General features: G+C 43.1%; 1 protein-coding gene across 2 annotated transcripts in view; it reads left to right on the plus strand.

Annotated features, from left to right (window-relative positions):
• The first annotated feature begins 1,486 nt into the window (after nt 1-1,486).
• CRBN (cereblon) overlaps nt 1,487-17,314 on the plus strand; it is a 28,483-nt gene continuing 12,655 nt past the window's right edge. The window contains exons 1-7 of one of the 2 annotated variants that reach the window (XM_053720924.1): nt 1,487-1,765; nt 5,135-5,241; nt 6,795-6,997; nt 7,148-7,297; nt 9,371-9,536; nt 10,455-10,517; nt 10,900-10,984. In XM_053720924.1, the coding sequence (XP_053576899.1) occupies nt 1,696-1,765; nt 5,135-5,241; nt 6,795-6,997; nt 7,148-7,297; nt 9,371-9,536; nt 10,455-10,517; nt 10,900-10,984 (844 nt within the window). In that variant the 5' untranslated portion in view covers nt 1,487-1,695. The remainder of the gene's footprint in view (nt 1,766-5,134; nt 5,242-6,794; nt 6,998-7,147; nt 7,298-9,370; nt 9,537-10,454; nt 10,518-10,899; nt 10,985-17,314) is intronic. The other variant, XM_053720925.1, reaches the window with a different exon arrangement.

Consider the following 17,314-nt stretch of genomic DNA (forward strand, 5'->3'; position numbering starts at 1 on the left):
CCCCCCTCTTTTGCGCTCTATATCCCCCTCTTTTGCTCTCCCTCTCATTTGTACTCTATCTCCCCTCATTTGCTCTCTCTTCTCTCTTTTGCTCTCTCATGCTTTCTCTCCCCTCTCTTTTGCTCTCTCTCTCCTCCCTCTTTTGCTCTCTCTCCCCCATCTCTTTTGCTCTCCCTCTTCTGCTCTCTCTCCCCTCTCTTTTGCTCTCTCCCCCCTCTATTTTGCGCTCTCTCTCCCCCCTCTTTTGCTCTCTCCCCTTCTCTTTTGCTCTCTCTCCCCCCTCTCTTTTTCTCTCTCTCCCCCATCTCTTTTGCTCTCCATTTCCCCCATCTGTTTTGCTCTTTCCCCTTCTCTTTTTGCTCTCTCTCCCCTCTTTTTTGCTGTGGGTAATCATTAAGGGCCATAAGTGAGACTGCACTACTGTGTAACGAGGGTTACTAATGAGAACAGCATCAGTTTGCTCTCAAGACCATGAGTCCTTTGTAGGTCCCAAGCAGTACTTCTACTGTGTGTTTACCTATTTGGCAGGGGGTAAACACACAGTAATGCAGGGATGCTAGTAAAAAACTAGTGTGTATTTTTCTTTTACTATGGCCCTTTAATAGAAATCATTGCAAAATGGATTTTAGCTTTAATTTATTTTTTTAACTTTATTTGTAAAGGGTGGATTACTTCTTGTCACTGTCCCACAAGGGGGCTGTGGTCTCTAAAGGAAGGCAAAGGATCAACTTTTCTTTTGAAGAGTTGCAAGTAAACATCTGCTCTAGCTATAGTTAGTTTATTGCCTATGCTCAGGAGAGGACTTTTGCTGCAAAATCATGTGATAGTAGAACTCATGTTACTTAATGGAAGATGGTAGCTCTTATATCTAGCTACAGGCAGTGGCTACACAGAGAATTTCTAAGTGTCAAGAAAACAAGTAAATTATTTGCTATTTTAACATGTTTATTTTTGTTTACTTTGATTTAGTGTATATATATATATATATATATATATATATATATATATATATATATATATATATATATATATATATATAATTATGTATATACATATATTATTACTAAAGGAACACGTTTCATATGCATTTAATCTGCCTCTGGCGTCTCTCATTTTTTTTTTTTTTTTACAATTTTTACTGCCATTTCACACAAATATTTCCCGCCCATACCAGAAGTTTCTCTCTCTCCCGTTTCCTTTTTGTAATCGTGAGCTCTAACGTTTCCCTTTCTCACATTTTTCCATCTCGTTTCGTATCTCTACCCTACCCTTTCATCTCTTTAGTTTGCCATTCTCTGTTTAAACATTTATATGTCTATTTAACGCTTTTTTTCAATTGCTGTCTTCTTTGCACAATTTTCCTCTCAGTATTTCCTCCCTTCCACTATCTCCCCGCAGTCTTATCAGTTATCACAGCTACAGCTGAAGTTCAAGACCTTCCCGTTTGCCCCCTTATTTTTTCCTCCCTGAGCTCAGCTGACAGCAGATATTAACGCTGACACGCATGCGCACCATTTCCTAAAGGTCTGGAGACAAGAAGCGAATCGATTGACGCCTGCAAAGCTGCCAATCAGGGAGGTTATATGCTTTGTGGGCGGGCCGAGTATAATTGCGCTATGTCAAGCCTCTGAGTCTGTGAATTGCTGTCATTGGTTGCTGTCAGGTGCTCCCACCATGCATTGCGGGTAAACAGAGATGGCGGAGGAGGAGGGAGAGGAGGATCCCGGTTACAATAACATGGGCAACCAGCTGCAGCTTATCCCGGGTAATGACAGTGAGGTTGTACAGTCTGGCAGATGGGGGATCGGTTTGGGGGGTTAGGGGCTCAATGTGGTTGCTGGGAGGAAGTGACATTTAGGGGGCGTGGACGGTCATGTGTGAGGTAGTGGCATAAAGTGATGGCCCAGTCTTGTCGTATTGATAGTATGGGGTCTTGCCTGTTTGATGTGTGGCTTTGACAGTTATATTAGTGACAGCTTATCCAATGGCAATGAGGAGGGACATGTGGGGGGCTTAGTCTGGAAGGTGTCAGGGGTGTAGGAAGGTTGGTATGAGGTAGTGGGTTAAAGTGATGACAATAGTGTCATAATGAGGGATCTAGCCTAGTAGATGTATGGCAGTGACAGTGGGTCATAATGACAGGTGTTAGGCAATGACGTGTGGGGGGTGGTGGACAGGCAAGGGTAAGGTAGTCAGATAAGGTGGTGCCCCAGCCTAACAGGTGAGTGATAGCAAGGGGGTAGCCTGATAGTCTATGACCACAAGAGGCTAAAGACAGTGACAGTAGGTGATTTTAGCTAGTGTGAGGCAGTGACAGTGAGGGGGACCAGTCTAGTTGGTGTAATTTAGTAAAAGTATAGAATGTTGATCCTTGTGTGATGATAAGGGCCTGAGCCTTGAAGGTGTGAGGAACTAATTATAGATGGACTAACCCTGTCAAGTTTGTGGCAGTGACAACAGGCTTGCTGAGTCTGGCAGTTGTAGAGGTATTGACAGGGGGTTGAGCCTTACATATGAGACAATTTCATTAAAGGGACAGTTTATAATTCATATAAAATATACCATTTTAATCAACTATTATCTAATTTGGTTTGATTTTTTTGTATCCTTTGTTGAAAAGCATACCTAGGTAAGCTCAGGAACAGTGATACAGTACTGGGAACTAGCTGCTTATTGGTGGCTACATATATATGCCTCTTATCATTGGCTCATCCAATGTGTTGAGCTAGCTCCCAGTAGTGCATTGCTACTCATTTAACAAAGGATACCTAGAAAATGAAGCAAATTGAATAAATAATGTAAATTGGAAAGTTGTTTAAAATTGTATACCCTATCTGAATTATGAGAGAAAAATTTTCATGTCTCTTTAAGGTTCAGTCTGGCAGGCTTTGACAGTTTGTGCTAATACTGTAAAACTTCGGCCTGGATTCAATAAAATCAACTTTGCTTGTTATCCTTGCAGAGACAATCATCAAGGAGCACAATAAAAAAAAATGGAAGAGTACTGCAATGTTTTTACACAGAAAGTAATGAAGCAAAGCCTGGCATATGTGAGCAGTGACAATTAGGGTTCTGATTCTTGAAGATGAAAGGCAATGACAGAGGGCGAAGCTTGGCAGTGAGACCACTGTGCCTGACAGATGTACAGTAGTGACATTAAAGGGACAAGAAACCCCCAAAAATGTTTCTGTGATTCGGATGGAACATACAATTTTAATCAACTTTCCAATTTACTTAAAGGGACACTGAACCCAACATTTTTCTTTTATGATTCAGATAGAGCATGACATTTTAAGCAACTTTCTAATTTACTCCTATTATATTCATCCACCAATAAAAAAGTGCTGTCCAGGGTCTGAATAAAAAAAAAGCTTAGATGACTTCTTTTTCAAATAAAGATAGCAAGAGATAATAGGAGTAAATTAGAAAGTTGCTTAAAATTGCATGCTCTATCTGAATCACGAAATAAATTTTTTTTGGGTTCAGTGTCCCTTTAAAGGGACATAATATTCATATGCTAAATCACTTGAAAGTGATGCAGTATAACTGTAAAAAGCTGACAGGAAAATATCACCTGAGCATCTCTATGTAAAAAAGGAAGATATTTTACCTCACAATCTCCTCAGCTCAGCAGAGTAAGTTCTGTGTAAAAAGTTATACTCAGCTGCTGCCCTATGTAGCGGAGAAGAGTGATTATAGCAGGAGCCCACCCAAATAACTAGACAGACTAGCATTCAGGTGTAATTTCCAGGATGTCATTTGAAAGCTCTCGGTCCCCAGATGCCACAGTCTAAAACGCGGCGTGATTCGTTACTGGGGACCGGAGTTACAACCCGGTAAAGATAGGGGTTAGGGGTGTCCAAAACCCCTGGTTCCCAAAGGAGCTCCCCTCCGGCAATTCTCCCACCTCTTGTCCTCCTAGGGACTACCAATCCCCAAAAGAGCGGAGCTCTGGGGCAAAGGGCTGCTGGAGCGACCAGGGGTAAAGTTAGCGGGTGTCTGGCGTGATGCGGCTGACCGGGATTTCCAGGAGCCCGGCCAGCCTGATAGGGGTTAGGCGGGTATCCGTTGCGGTGCGGCCGATCGGCAGTTCCAGGAGCCCGGCCAGCCTAGAAAAGTTTTCCTGGTCAGAGATCAGCTCTTCGCTGACAAAGTTCACATTACAAGATAAAGGAAACAACAGGTCTGGGAGATTGCAGTCACTCTCAGGAGCCCAAATCTACTGAGAAAAAGGAGGGGGTGAGGTAGTAGGGGTGTAGAGATTTAACCCCTGCATCCCGGTATCCGTGACATGGATATCTCATTTCATGGACTAATTTAAATTTCCTGACACCCTGGCAGATGTATTTGAGGTGTAAATGCAAATTCACCTGGGATTATATATACACACATCAGATTTCTGACCCTGCAGTCCCACTCTCAATCACATGCCCACATCATGTCTTCAGTTAGGCCCCCAACTCTGCAACCCATCTTTGCCACATGCTCACATCAAAGCTCATACCCCTAGCACTGTAGCATCTCTATAAGGCACATGCATACATCATACCATAGATTATACACATGGTCTTTCTTGGTACATAGTGCAGGTTTTCTACAGTGATCTTTATAGGTAGGTTTTTTTTGTTTTGCTTGTTTTTTAACATGGATTTGACTTTAAAGGGACATTCTAGTCAAAATTTAGTTGCACATAGATGAATTACATCTGTGAATAGAAACATTTGTAATATACATGTATTGGCAAAAATGCTTCTTATAAAAGTTATCACTGTTTTAGTGTTAATACTTTTCTCTGCATTTGTATGTGAAGGATATATAAATGTTCTCAATGCACCAGCATTTTAAATAATGCAGCTGCTCAGAGAGTCAGTGGGGCCTGTATCATGTTAGCAATTAACAAATGTAGTCATTACCAGATGGTACAGGCACCTTAAACTCTCTGAGCAAGTGCTGTTTTTAAAATGCTGGTGCACAGTGCATACTTAAATACACTTTTGAAACAGCTATCGCTTTTATTAGAAACATTTTTGCCAATACATGTATATTACAAAAATGCTTCTATTCAAAAATGAAATGCATCCATGTGGATTCCAATTTTGGCTGCAATGTCCCTTTAAGACTGTTCTGTCTCCAGCAGAGAGCGAGGAGGAAGATGATATGGAGATGGAAGACCCTGATGGAAATGACACAGATTCACCTAATATCATCAACTTCGACACTAGCCTGCCTACCTCACATGCGGTATGTTTAAATAGTAACATGTGCCTAAAATATTCCTGTACCTCTAACTGTGTATACTGTTTATATAATGGGTGTATGTTATGCCTGCCTTACATTTAGTACAGCAGCATCATTGTTTATTGGGATTTGCTGTTGACAAGGTAGCGTTGTAAAATTGCTACCAATAATTTCTTAGGAGATTGACCTTATTATACAGGTTTACTACTCTGGCTCTATTTAATATTACTGTTCCACCTGACAAATACCAATTCCTGTTTGAGTTCACAGAGTTTCTGTGTATTTGAATCAATGTCTCTGGGCCTGTTGTGGGGTTTGATTTCCTGTATCTCCCGTACTCTCAATGGATTAGGTATCAATTTAAAAAGACACAAAACCCAAACATTTTTCTTTAATGATTCAGGCAGAGCATGCAAATTTTAAATACCTTTCCAATTTTTTTCTATTATCTAATTTGTTTTGTTTTCTTTGTATCCTTTGTTAAAAAGTATACATAGGAAGACTCGGAAGCTGCTGATTGGTGACTACACATATATGCCTCTTGCCATTGACTTTCAGCTAGCTCCCAGTAGTGCATTATTGCTCCTACAACAAAGGATACCAACAGAATAAAGCATATTAGATAAAAGAAGTAAATTAGAAAGTTGTTTAAAATTGTATGATCTATCTGAATCAGGAAAGAAAAAATGGGTTTCATATCCCTTTAAGTCGCGTCTTGTGCTAGTGAGAAAATATGTATTAATATGCCATTTAGAGGACATTGTATTATAATATTTCTTCCATTTTAAGTGTTGGATTTATTAAAGTGTTTACAAATTGCTCCCTTACCTTCATATTGTCATTTTAATTAGCTATTTTTTTCTGTTAAACTTTTAATACTGCAATATTGGGTATAGAAAAGCTAAGCTATGTAAGCAAGAGGCAGCTGCAGAAATTAAAGGGACAGTTTAGACAAAATTAAACTTTCATTATTCAGATAGGGCATGCAATTTTAAACAACTTTCCAATTTACTTTTATCATCAAATTTGCTTTGTTCTCTTAGTATTCTTTGTGGAAGGCTTAACCTAGGTAGGCACATATGCTAATTTCTAAGCCGTTGAACTGCCACTTATCTTTGACAGTTAGACACTGGTAGTTAATGGTTGTCACATAGATACCATTGTGCTCACTCCCGTGGAGTTATTTAAGAGTCAGCACTGATTGGCTAAAATGCATGTCTGTCAAAAGAACTGATATAAGGGGGCAGTCTGCAGAGGCTTAGATACAAGGTAATCACAGAGGTAAAAAAGTGTTTTAATATAACAGTGTTGGTTATGCAAAACTGGGGAATGGGTAATAAAGGGATTATCTATCTTTTTAAACCATAAAAATTCAGGAGTAGACTGTCCCTTTAACCTCCCGGTGGGGTGGGAGAGAGAGCCCTGTCTATTCGAATACAAATAATGTATGTTGGTTTGAATATTTCTGCTGGATATTGGTGTAGTGATATTTCTCTGATTTTCGGGGGAGTAGGTGTATGTCCAAATTTTTTTATTTCTTTTTTAATGTACCAAAGTACCTGGGTGTAGACATGGAAGAGTTTCATGGACGCACTTTACATGATGATGACAGCTGCCATACGATCCCGGTGCTGCCCCATATGCAGGTGATGCTAATCCCAGGCCAAACTCTGCCATTACACCTTTCGCGTCCTCAAGAAGTAAGCATGGTGCGTGGACTTATTCAGAGGGACAGGACATTTGCTGTACTGGCATACAGGTATGTCAGTGTGGGAGACTGTCATGTGTATAAACGGGACTATTCAGGTGTATGCATGTGCAGAAGAAGCAGATGAATTTTCATCTGCAGTTTTTAAAAAAGAGCCACAAAAAAATGACTAACTGCTTTATAAGCTTTTATTCGCTCTAGTGACAGCCCTCAAAGAGAAGCTCACTTTGGAACAACTGCTGAAATTTATGCATATCGAGAGGAGCAGGAGTTTGGAATTGAGACTGTGAAAGTGAAGGCAGTCGGAAGGCAGAGATTCCGAGTCCTGGAAATGAGAACCCAAACAGATGGGTATGAACAGAAAGCAAAGTTTTGAGAAGGTGAACAGAATCCATCTTGTTGTGGTGGATGCTCAGTGATGATGAATTCAAAGCTCATAGAGGAATTGGTCGTCACTAAACTACATAACAACAGAATCCATTCTGTTCTGTGATGATGAATTTAAAGCTCATAGAAGAATTGGTCGCCACCCCCAAGGCAGAACATGCTGTGATCTAAGATGTACACGATCACAGAAAATGCAGCATGTCTGCAGAAAGTATAGGTCACATGCAGGAACTGTTAGCGCTTTCACTTTGCAGCGCTGCCCACATTAAACTGTTCTCTTCAAACAGCTCTGCCCTTGCTGCACTGTGTAATTTTTCATTTACACAGTGAAGCCAGAGAAAAGTGCTGTTTGAAGAGAACAAATACAGACCAGAGTTGCAAAGCAGCAGTGAATTGATTATGATTGGCTCTCAGGGATTTTTTTTTTTTTTTTTTTTACCAGCTTTATTTATGTTAAAAGAAGTTTACAAGATTCGGAGACGCAGCTCCGTCAGATTACATTTGAAAGCTAATTCTGTTTTCTTAAACCATATCTAAACAGAAAAATAAAGTAGTCATGGTTACACTGGAACCCGTTATCTGTTTGTTTCTCTTAGGTGTGACTTCTAAATAAAACTTATAGTAACAATAATATGTGACTGGAAATCTCTGTTCCAACAAATGTTTCCACATCTCTAAAACTCAACTTCAGGTTAGTAATAACAAATAAAGATAACAAGAAACTTTCACATTATTTCAGTTGCAGTCAATTAGCTATTCTCATAATTAATATCATGTAACTCCTTCTTTTTAGGTGTGATATAGCTTTACCATTTTGTGGTCATATCCGCATACATTTCCATTTTATCTTGTTTTAAATAATGAAGCTCTTCCATTTCCAGGAAATCAGAAACCCTTCTGGTCCACAACGTCAAGTACGGGACCTCCCTGCTCTTCCAGTTTTTAGCTATTAGAAATTTAACCCTATTAGTCATAATAAAAAATAGTTTAAGGTAGGGTTTGAATTTAATCTTGGGGTGCTTTTTCAAGAGCCAGATTAAGGGGTCTAATGGGATCTGTATTTCTAGGATTTTCTCAATCTCTTTTATCACCTCTCTCCAAAAGTCTTGGATAGCAGAACACCACCACCATATGTGGGCCATTCCACTTCCTACATGACCATAGCGCCAGCAAGTGTTATTAGCTTTAGGGTATATTCAATGGATTCTGCGAGGGGTATAGTACCATCTGTGTAAAATTTTCATGTTTAGTTCTACTATTAAGGAGGAGGTTGAGGTTTTTAATGTGGATTGAAAAATGTGTTGGCATGTTTGTGGTAGTATGATAAGTCCTAAGTCATGTTCCCAGCTTTCTATGTAGGGATGTGTATAGCCTGGTTGATTTTGGGATAGTATATTATATATAATGGAGATAGTGTGTCTTGGTGTGGGGGATCTTAAGAATAGATGTTCAAAATTTGTGAGTGGTCTAATCATGTTTCTGGCCTGTGGATGTTTACTCAAAAAATTGTGGACCTTGTGGCTCAGGGATTTTTTCAACCCCCCCACCCCCTAGCCTTTCCCAATCTGCAAATCTGTTAATTCTGAACATGACATTCTTGTGAGAAATGCACCTTTTTATTACTACATTTTTACAGTATAATTAGGTGATGTTATACCAAGGTAAAAGGAAACAACTTTGTTCAAGGCATTTTAAAAACTTAACAAAATTTCTTTTTTTTTCCCTCTGGAGCTAATTTGCAATTTAATTTTCAACTGCTGCAATATTATATAAAACTTTAAAAATGGCTTTATTCTCTGGTTAATAAACACATTGCAATTGAACTGGTGCTTTAGTGTAACTGCCTAATTTCAAATTGAATTTAATTTCAAACATCTCATCGCAGAAAGTGAAGAAAAGTTCTGCCTCTGGGGTCGCTACTAAACTACATAACAAAAGAAATTGAAAGTGCAAATGTTCCCGTTTTTTTTGGTTTGAAGGAATAAAGTGGCTTCTTGTATTAAAATAGAATGATCTTATTTTATTTCTTTTTTTCAGGATCCAGCAAGCGCGTGTACAGATCCTTCCTGAGCGGGTTCTACCATGTCCTATGATATCTCTTCAGCTGGACTCTCAGAGTCGGCATCAGCTTTTACCATCTAGCAAACCTGCCAGTGGTCGGAGCCAGCAGAACATATGTCAACGCCTACACAGATACCACAGGGTATGTATCCTGGGAATATATCTATTGGGTATTTACATGTGTGTCTCATAACTGATGCATGCTGATTAAGTTCAGTGTATGTAATATGTTTAGATTTATGAATTCAGATTCATCCTGCTTTGTGCTTGATTTTAGGTAACCTTTGGGTCAGTCACATGTTAAAAAAAAAAAAAAAATACCCATAGACTTTAAAGGGACAGTAAACACCTTGATGTAGTTATGTGCAATGAAACAACTTTGCATTATCCTTCCATTATTTATTTTGTCCCCTTTTTATTTAAAGGAAGGTAAAACCCAACATTTTTCTTTCATAAGTCAGATAGGGTATACCATTTTAAACCGCTTTCCAATTTACTTCTATTATCAAATTGTCTTAGTTTTCTTGGTATCCTTTGTTGAAAAGCAGGGAGGAAAGCTCAGGAGTGTGCACGTCTGCCGGACTATATGGCAGCAGTTTTTCCTGTCATGTGCTCCAAACATGTGGATGCTACCTACCTAGGTATCTCTTCAACAAATAATACTGTGAGAACAAATCAATTGGATAATAGAAGTAAATTGAACCCTTTTTAAAAACTGTATGCTCGGAGTCACAAAATAAAAATTTAGGGTTTCATGTCCCTTTAATTTATGTTGGCACATCTTATATTTTTTGCTCCCTTATTTATTTTTTTTGCTTTTTTTATCACTATTCCTATTTATCACTTTTCCCATTTACAAATGATCTATCCTCTTCCCACTAGTTCTGACTTCCCTTCATTCTTCTTTTTTATCCTTCTTGTCTCTTCCGTTTCCTTACTTGACTTTCCTTCTACTCTACCACCTTTACCACCACACCTTTTACCATAACCCCCCATGATATTTAATGCATTTATGTGTAAAAATTTTTTTTACAAAAATCCAACTTTATCGTTCACACAGAGGAAGTTTCGCGGTGCCAGCCTGACATCATGGCCTTCCTGGCTGTATGCTTTGTATGATGCTGTGAGTGCCACTTAATCCTTGATTACATTATACATTATACATTGGCAGTGAGGATGAGCTCTGTGGGGAAGGAGTGGGTATGACCTCTGAGGGATATAGGTAAGTTATATCTGATTGCTTGTAGTACGTGAAAGCTATTCCGAAGTGTCTGTACACTAACTACTTTGTCTACTTGTGGTCTTTTTGGTAAACAGATTGACTATAGGGTTGCAACAGAGATTTCAAGGTGGTGAACCAGTAATCTTTTCCTTATCTGTGAGTGTGAAGAGATAGGTTAGGTGTGTGTGTGTCTGTCTGTTTAGAAAAAGAGAATCAAGGTTCGAGGCTACAGATGTGGAATTCGCAAACAAGGATAAGGCTAAAGATTTTTCCCCCCCACTAGGATTACTTAATGGAGCGAGTAAAGAAACAGTTGCATGAATGGGATGAGAATCTCCGAGATGATTCTCTGCCTGCAAATCCAATTGGTGAGTTTTGTGACTTTCGCCAGTCCAGCCCATCTCTTGTTTTATATCCTGTTTGTTTTTCAAGTTTGTTGCTCCCTCACTGTATTTTTCTTACCTAATGGCAGCACCTTCCTGAAGACATTTAACTTCTATTTTAAAATGTGCTTTGATCTCTTGGTATCCATTGAAAAATAATATGCACATATCATACACTAGTGGGAGCTAGCTGCTGATTGCTGCCTGCACACATTTGTTTCTTGTGATTGGCTAACTAGATGTTCAGCTGGCTGCCAAAGAATCCTTCAGCAAGGGATAACAAGATAATTAAACAAATTTGATATAAGAAGTAAATTTAAATTGCATGTTTTATCCAAATCAATTTTGGGGTTTCCTGTCCATTTAAACTGGCTTATACATAGCCTCTATTTCAGATGCTTGCAAACTCCTTCCCATTCTTTTTTATTTTTTGTAAAGTACGAATTAGGGATAGATAGAATTTTTTTAGAAACAGGCTCCCAAAAAATTATTTGCTTTAACTGCAGATCTATTTAAGAACTGAAAATTAGGTGAAATGATTAAAGTTGCTCACTTCTAAAACTCTTATAGTCTGATATACTATAGATGTTTCTGAACTACAAATAAATAATTATTACATTCAATAGAAAACTATTTCAACTATTGCTATAAAGTTAAAAATATTATAGCTATGAGAAGCTTTGAATTTTATCAATAAAAGCTTTCATTTTAGACAAATCCCCCCCCCCTCTTTTTGTAAATTCCACTATCTTCTTTTACAACATCCACTAAATAAAATTACTTATAGAAATATGATGTGCTTAATTATGTTGCCATATTTATATTCATTGTATTCTATTGTAATTTATATAATGATCAACATTAATACAATGATGTTCTGACCATAAGTAATACAAATGGAAGACCTGGCATAGAGTGAACATTTCTTTACAGCATTTATTAAAGGGACATTAAACACTAAATAAATGCTAGATAGAATGATGCATTTAAAGAAAAGATTAGTCTGAGAATTACACGTAGATGTATTTTTTAAAGTTTCATTAGTTGTTTAAATATTGACAAAATAGGTGTAAAGATTTAGTGTCTATAAAACAATGAGAGCTACAATTTTATAACTTAGGTTACCTTCTCTGCTGTGGCCAATTAGGGACAGTTATAAATAGGTTCACTAGAGTGTGCAGTCAATGGCTGCGTGGAATATAACAGTGTTTTGCACTTCCGTTTCTAACAGGAACTGAAAAGGTCACCATTTCAGAGTGACATTACAGGAAAGGGGGGCAAAATAAATAATGAAACTTTATTGCAGACTTTTATTTACATATATACTATTTATCATTTTATATTACTGTCACGGGTACCGGGCTGCAAGGCTTAAACCCCTACCCCCCTATTACTACACCCCTGTTTGTTTCTCAGCGGTTTTAGACTCCTCAGAGCAACTGCGATCTCTAGGAGCCCCCTGTTGCTTGTTTTGTTCCAATGGAACTTGTCTTGAAAGAGCTGGATCTGGAATCACCTACTTCCTCTGCGGCCAGCCCTCTGGTACTACTGACCGCCCGGACCTGCATTACCGCCCTCTTTACCTCCGGCCGCCTTGGAATCCCCTTGCCCCAGAGCTCCACTCTTTTGGTGGTTAACACCCCTGGTAGAAGGCAAGATGTGGGCCAATTGCCGGAGGTATGCTCCATAGGGAACCTGGGATTTTCAAAGCCTTCTACGTGGACCGTCTCGGCCGGCCAGGTCTTAGAACTGCCGGTCAGCCGCTTCAGCCCCGGTCCCTTTCAACCCCGGTCGCTCCAGCGGCTTTTTGTCCTAGGGCTCTGCTCTTTTGGGGATGGCTAGCCCCTGGTGGGTAGGGCTCAAGATGGGGTGATTTCCGGAGGGTAGCCTCCTTGGGAAAAGGGGGTCCCGGACCCCTCTCGGCCGCCCACTTCGGGTGTATGTTTGGTTGGACGTAGCTTCGGCCCCCAGCCATGGATCATGTCGCTTTTTGGGACTGCAGAAGCTTTCCAACGACACCTTGGGTGGGCCGCCGCTCCCCTGAGATCACCCCGGAATCGCCATCCTGGGGCTGCTAGGACACAATGGGACATGGCCAGCCTGTCTGGAGGGGCAGAAATTACCGGAAAATTGTGGGAATGTACAGTTTCTTATAAAGATGAGTTTCTGTTTAAATGTTGTGCATTTGTCCAAATAAAATGTTCTTCTTGTTTCACCTGAATGCTAGTATGTCTAGTTATTTGGGTGGGAATCGCTATTATCACTTGTTCTCCGCTACATAGCGGCGGGTTCCAGGATTTGGGAGGGCGACAGGCGGAGCTACTCAGTCGTTGTAGCCAGCAAACAGTCACATTGGTGGCAGCGGTGGGATGCTTCCAAGTTCCTGGAACATTCAAACCACCACCTAAAGACAAGCTCGGATGGAGACTCCAGGAAAGACTGCGGGCCCCAAGAGCAGACCAGCCCTCACCCGAGAAATGCTGGAAGGTGGTCGGTGGGTCAGATGACGACCAGGGCCATGACCAACCTCTTACAGCATCTAGCACGGCACCTAGTACAGCATCTACCCAGGGGACAACTGCATCTGACATACAAAGGGAAGTGGAGTGGCGGCTGGCGCTGTATGATACCCGGTCACCTCAGGAGGTCATCACAAAGATAATCTCGGAGGTTAACCAGCTCAGGTTAACGGAGCTCAACCAGTCTACAGGAGGTGCTCCTTCCGCCTCCGAGATGCAGGCTCCCCGGGCACCCAAGTTACCCCATGGGGCCTTCTGGGCCTACAAAGAAGAGGAGGAAGATATTGATTGCTATCTTCAGGTTTTTGAGACACAATGTGAACTGTAGGGGGTCGCCCACGCAGACCAACTATCGGTCCTGATTGGCAAGCTGTTTGGACAGGCTTTGGTGGCTTTCCACTCCACCCCTCTAGACAACCAGAAAGACTATGGCAAGGTGAAAGACCGTATTCTTGCTCGTTATGGACTCACGCCGGAGGCTCATCGGCAGAAATTCCAGGCAATACGGAAACAAGAGGGACAGCCTTTCACCGAGTGGACCCACCAGTTCACTAGGTCGATGGCCTCCTGGCTAGCTGGCTGTCAAGCCACCACTGGAGCCGAAATGGCACAGCTTTTCCTCCTGGAGCATTTTTACAATCATGTTCCAGTCAAGGTCAAGGAATGGGTCCAAGATCGAAGGCCCACCACAGCAGACCAGGCGGCTGTTCTGGCGGACCAGTATGCAGACGCTCACCGCCCGGTTCCCTCTGACCCCCAGCCAACCCTCCACCCTGCTCTCACCGCTATCAAGCCCCCGGTGGCTACCAACAGGCCCTCGGTTCGGCTGGCCTTTATCCCTCTGGCAAGAGTCAAGGACTCCCGAGGATGCTTTGCCTGTGGGCAAACTGGACATTTTGAGGTGGGAATGCCCGACTCAGAACTGACATCAACCAGCCGCCCAGCAAAGACACCCCCAGCCCACCTCCTGGCTTACTGTGTATGCCCTGGCCCCAGTGGCCTACCAGAATGGGCTGAAGAGGAGGTTGGAACCCTACAGGAAGATAACTTGGTGGCCTCTTATAACCGTCAGCACCACTACCAGACCTGTTTGGGTCAATGGGAAGGTGGCCCAAGGATTAAGAGACACTGGGGTCCACCATTACCCTGGTTCAGCCCCATCTGGCCTCCTGGGAAACAACCTCAGCCTCCTCGTTTCAACTCCTAGCCAGTAACCACCCACGGGCAAGCCCAACGCCAAGCCAACACACCGCAGCTTGAGACCCAGGTAAGACCTTCCACCCACATCCCTGAACTTCCCCAACGTCCTGCTCCCCTTCCCCATCAGTTATCCTGGGCCTCCTCCTCCAACTTTGCCCAGGGGAAGAGCGCTTCCAATGGGAGAATGGCTTGCTGTACCTGGTCTCCCAGAGGAAGAAAGGGCAGTGCCCAAGCGAATGCTGGTAGTACTGAAAAGGTATCGGTCCAACCTGTTGTGCATAGGGCATGGCATCCCCCTGGCTGGTCATTTGGACAGCTCCCGAACCCACCACCGCCTTACCAAAATCTTTTTCTGGCCAAGAATCACAAAAGAGATTAAGGTATATTGCAGAATGTGGATGGTATGCCAGAAAGTAGGGAAGACCAGGGACCATACCAAAGCCCCCCTAAACCCCCTCCGCATTATTGACAAACCCTTTAGTAGTGCCCTTATCTTGCCCCAGTCCCTCCGGAAAGAAGTACATACGGTGGTGGACTATGCCACTAGGTATCCGGAGGCAGTACCCCTGACGAATATCCAAGCAGAGACAGTGGCCAATGCACTTTTGCAGATATTCACCAGGGTGGGCTTCCCCCTAGAAATGGTCTCGGATCGGGGGACTCGGTTCACCGCCGAGGTCACCCAAAAGTTGTGGGAACTTTTTGGGATCCAACCCCTGTTCAGTGCCCCATATCGCCCCCTGACCAATGGGCTTTGTGAAAGATTCAACGGGACCCTGAAGCAGTTGCTTCGTACATTCTCGGCCACTCACAAAGACTGGGACAGGAACCTGCCATACCTCCTATTTGCCTACAGGGAGGTGCCCCAGGAATCTACCGGGTTTTCCCCCTTTGAGTTGTATGGCCGGAAGATCAGGGGACCCCTAGACTTGTTGAGAGCCCACTGGAAGGGATCAGAACAGGAGGGAGGACCCTCCGTTGTGGAGTATGTCCTAAAATTCCATGCCAGAGCTCCCCGGCCCAAACGAGATTCCCCAGGGGGTCGGAGACATAACCCTCAACGAAAGGTTAGAGGTGGGCCAGAGACAGCAAGTCCGGCAGTTACTAGAGGCCCGCCGAGAGATGTTTTCCAATGTCGCTGGGTATAACACAGTGGCCATCCACCGAGTGGAAACCCCGGGAGAGGCAGCATACCGAGTACCTGAAGCTGTCAGAGACGGTATGCACCGGGATCTCCTGGGAATGTTGGACCTCAGTGTTGTTGAACCATCCAGCAATCCCTGGGCATCCCCGGTGGTGCTGGTCCCCAAGAAAGATGGCACCACCCGGTTCTGCATTAACTACCGTAAACTCAATAACAGAACCACCACCGATGCCTACCCTATGCCCCGGGTCGATAACCTGTTAAACAGGATCATCTATGGACACTTCCTGACTACCCTTGACCTCTGTAAGGGGTATTGGCAAATCCCCTTAGCCCCTGAATCGGTCCCCAAATCCACCTTCATCACCCCCTTCGGCCTCTACCAGTTTAAGATCATGCCGTTTGGGATGAAGAATGCCCCAGCTACCTTCCAGCGTATGGTTGACCGCCTCTATGATGGCCTCCAGGACTTTGCCTGTGCCTACCTAGATGACATTGCCATCTATAGCGACACCTGGGAGGACCACTTAATCCACCTAGGCGTCGTTCAAGATAGCCTTAGAGCCGCTGGCTTAACCCTGAAACCAGACAAGTGCACCATAGGGCAGTCGGAAGTCCAATATCTGGGCTGCGGAAAGCAGCGACCAGAGCCGGCCAAGGTCGCGGCAGTGGAAAAGTGGCGCCCACTCCTCGAACCAAGACCCAAGTCCTAGCCTTCTTAGGAACAGCCGGCTATTATTGGAGGTTCGTTCCCAATTATAGTACCCTCGCAAAACCCCTGACCGACCTAACCCGTAAGAAACTCCCCCGACAGGTCCTGTGGTCCCCAGAGTGCCAAGCTGCCTTCCAAAGCCTCAAATCAGCCTTGGTCACTGCCCCGTCTTGGCCGCCCCTAACCCCAACAAACGTTTTTTGTGTTCACACAGATGCCTCCATGTTCGGGTTGGGAGCAGTCCTAAGCCAAGTGGACGAAGGAGGACAAGACCACCCCGTAGCCTACATCAGTAGGAAGCTGTTACCCAGAGAGGTAGGCTACGCGGCGTGGAAAAGGAATGCCTTGCCCTGGTATGGGCTTTCAAGAAGCTGCAACAGTACCTATATGGAAGGCCTTTCACTGTCCTCACTGACCATAACCCCTTGGTGTGGCTGAACCGAGTATCGGGAGACAATGGACGCCTGTTACAGTGGAGTTTAGCCCTGCAGCCCTTCAACTTTAACGTTCAGTACAGGCCGGGAAAAAACAATGGGAATGTTGATGGACTTTCCCGGCCAACTGATGTAGAATGCCCCTCGGACAGCCCCAATTAGACCTGTGTGGATCTAGCTGGGTCTGCCGAACTGGAAGGGGGGAGTTGTCACGGGTACCGGGCTTTAAGGGTTAAACCCCTACCCCCTACTACCTCACTCCTGTTGTTTCTCAGCGGTTTTGGGCTCCTCAGAGCAACCGCGATC

This window comes from Bombina bombina, chromosome 7 (genome assembly GCF_027579735.1).
Source record: "Bombina bombina isolate aBomBom1 chromosome 7, aBomBom1.pri, whole genome shotgun sequence".
Classification (NCBI taxonomy): domain Eukaryota; kingdom Metazoa; phylum Chordata; class Amphibia; order Anura; family Bombinatoridae; genus Bombina; species Bombina bombina.